This window comes from Alligator sinensis, unplaced genomic scaffold (genome assembly GCF_000455745.1).
Source record: "Alligator sinensis unplaced genomic scaffold, ASM45574v1 scaffold642_1, whole genome shotgun sequence".
Taxonomy (NCBI): Eukaryota; Metazoa; Chordata; order Crocodylia; family Alligatoridae; genus Alligator; species Alligator sinensis.
This window is the reverse complement of record NW_005842289.1, coordinates 1,556,617-1,558,386: the sequence shown is the minus strand read 5'-3', so window position 1 is coordinate 1,558,386 and position 1,770 is coordinate 1,556,617. Positions and strand designations below refer to the sequence as shown.

At 58.7% G+C, this 1,770-nt stretch overlaps 1 protein-coding gene across 1 annotated transcript in view; it reads left to right on the top strand.

Annotated features, from left to right (window-relative positions):
* ELMO3 (engulfment and cell motility 3) overlaps window positions 1-1,770 on the top strand; it is a 21,118-nt gene that overhangs the window by 15,462 nt on the left and 3,886 nt on the right. The window contains 3 exon segments of the mRNA XM_025209452.1: window positions 1-25; window positions 500-604; window positions 1,015-1,097. The exon segment at window positions 1-25 is cut by the window's left edge and continues 13 nt beyond it. Of these exon segments, the coding sequence (XP_025065237.1) occupies window positions 1-25; window positions 500-604; window positions 1,015-1,097 (213 nt within the window).

Here is a 1,770-nt window from a genome sequence, read left to right as displayed (position 1 = left end):
AAGAGCAGCAGCCGCCGCAGACAGGGTGAGTGTCCTCAGCCTGGTGCTGCAGCAGGGTGGTGCTCGCATACTGGCTGGGTCTCCTTGTGGGGTTGGAGGGGAGATGAGGGGCCTCCATAGGGACATGGAGGATGAGCACTGAGGTAGCTGCTGGCATAAGAGTGAGCCACGGCCGTTCATGTGCTGGGGAAGGGAGGTGGGTGTCCTGGAGGCTGGGCTGGGGCTGAGCCCTCTGGAGGAGCAGTGCCCTGAGTACCTGGTGCTGAATGCACAGAAAGGAGGCTGGGAATGTGGGGTGTGACTAGTAAATGCGACACTGAGGAGCAGGTGGCCATGGGGTGCTGGGAGGAAGGGCCCATCTAGTGGGTCCTGGGGTTGTCAGCCATGGGAGGGCCTGGAGGCTCCAGCAGGCCTGGGCATGCCCTGGTCTGGGAGTCGACCATGTTCCTGTGCTTGTGCAGAGCTGAATGCCCTGACCTCAGCTCCCTCCCTGCTGCAGATAAGCTCTGGTACTGCCGCCTGTCCCCCAACCACAAGGTGCTGCACTATGGAGATGTGGAGGAAGGAGTGCAGTGCCCACCTATCGAAAGCCTACAGGAAAAGAGTATGTGAGAGGAGGGATGGGAAGGGGGCCTGGCCACAGTCAGACACAGCAAGTGGCAAGGGGGAGGGCATCCTGACCCCCTGGCTTGTAACCCCAGTGCAAGGGGAAGCAAGCGAGCATTGGCAAGTGGGAAGACATCTGGCTGATGGGATTGAACTGGGGACACACTGTGTAGCCCTGCCCTTGCTGGGTTGTGCTCACCCTGACCAATACCCCAGGGCTTTCTTCTTTTGCTCTGATGATGCTCATCCTGCCAAGAACACAGTATGTTAGACTGCATTTGCCTTAGTGTGTCATGGCCCAGACTCACTGCTGGTGCACTCCCTGCACTCAGAGCTGCAGAGGCAGTGCATAGGGAGCAGGGCTGGTCTGTGCCAAGCCCCAGTCTCATGGTCCTGTGTGCCCTGCAGTGCCTGTGGTGGATATGAAGGCGCTGCTTATTGGGAAGGAGTGCCCACATGTGAAAGAGAAGAGCTCTGGAAAGCAAAACAAGGTCAGTGCCTTTTTCCTGCCCAGCCCTGCACTGTGCCTCTCCCTGATGGGCCTCTCCCTCCTCTCCACAGTTATTTGGATGTGTTGACTTTCTGTACCTCTAGCTCTGCTCAATTCACAGCTTCCCTCTCCCACTCCTCCTTCAGCCCAGGATAAGTGCATCGTGTCCCCCAGGGTGGGTGTCAGGCAGTCGGGCCCCTGGGATGGGATGTGGTGAGCTGGCTCACCTAGGGTGTGCGGTGCAATGCACTGGAGCTGGCTGGCTGGTCCCTGGCTTGTGCTGGCTGTCAGGTGCTGATTCTTTCTGTCTTTATCTTTGGCATGGGTTAGGGAAAGCCCCCTGGCATGTTCCCCAAAGAAAACACTAAGGTTGGGTGAGGGGGGCAGCCGCTGGTCTTCCACACGGCGAGCTGGCAGCAAGTGCTCTGTGGGAGACTGTGTGTGTCAGACCTCCATCAGCCTGAGCAAGGGAACTGGGAAACCCCATGCCATCTCAGCTGGACAGTAGGGAGCTAGTGAAGCTGCCAGCTAAGTGCAAAAGATAGTGCTCGTGCTCCCCTCACATGGAGCCCCACTGGCCAGGGATCCTGTCATCTCTAGCTGGGGGCATCAGGGCTTGCTGTCACCGCACAACTATGGGAACCCTCTGGGGCCTGTCTCTGGGTTTCAGCAGG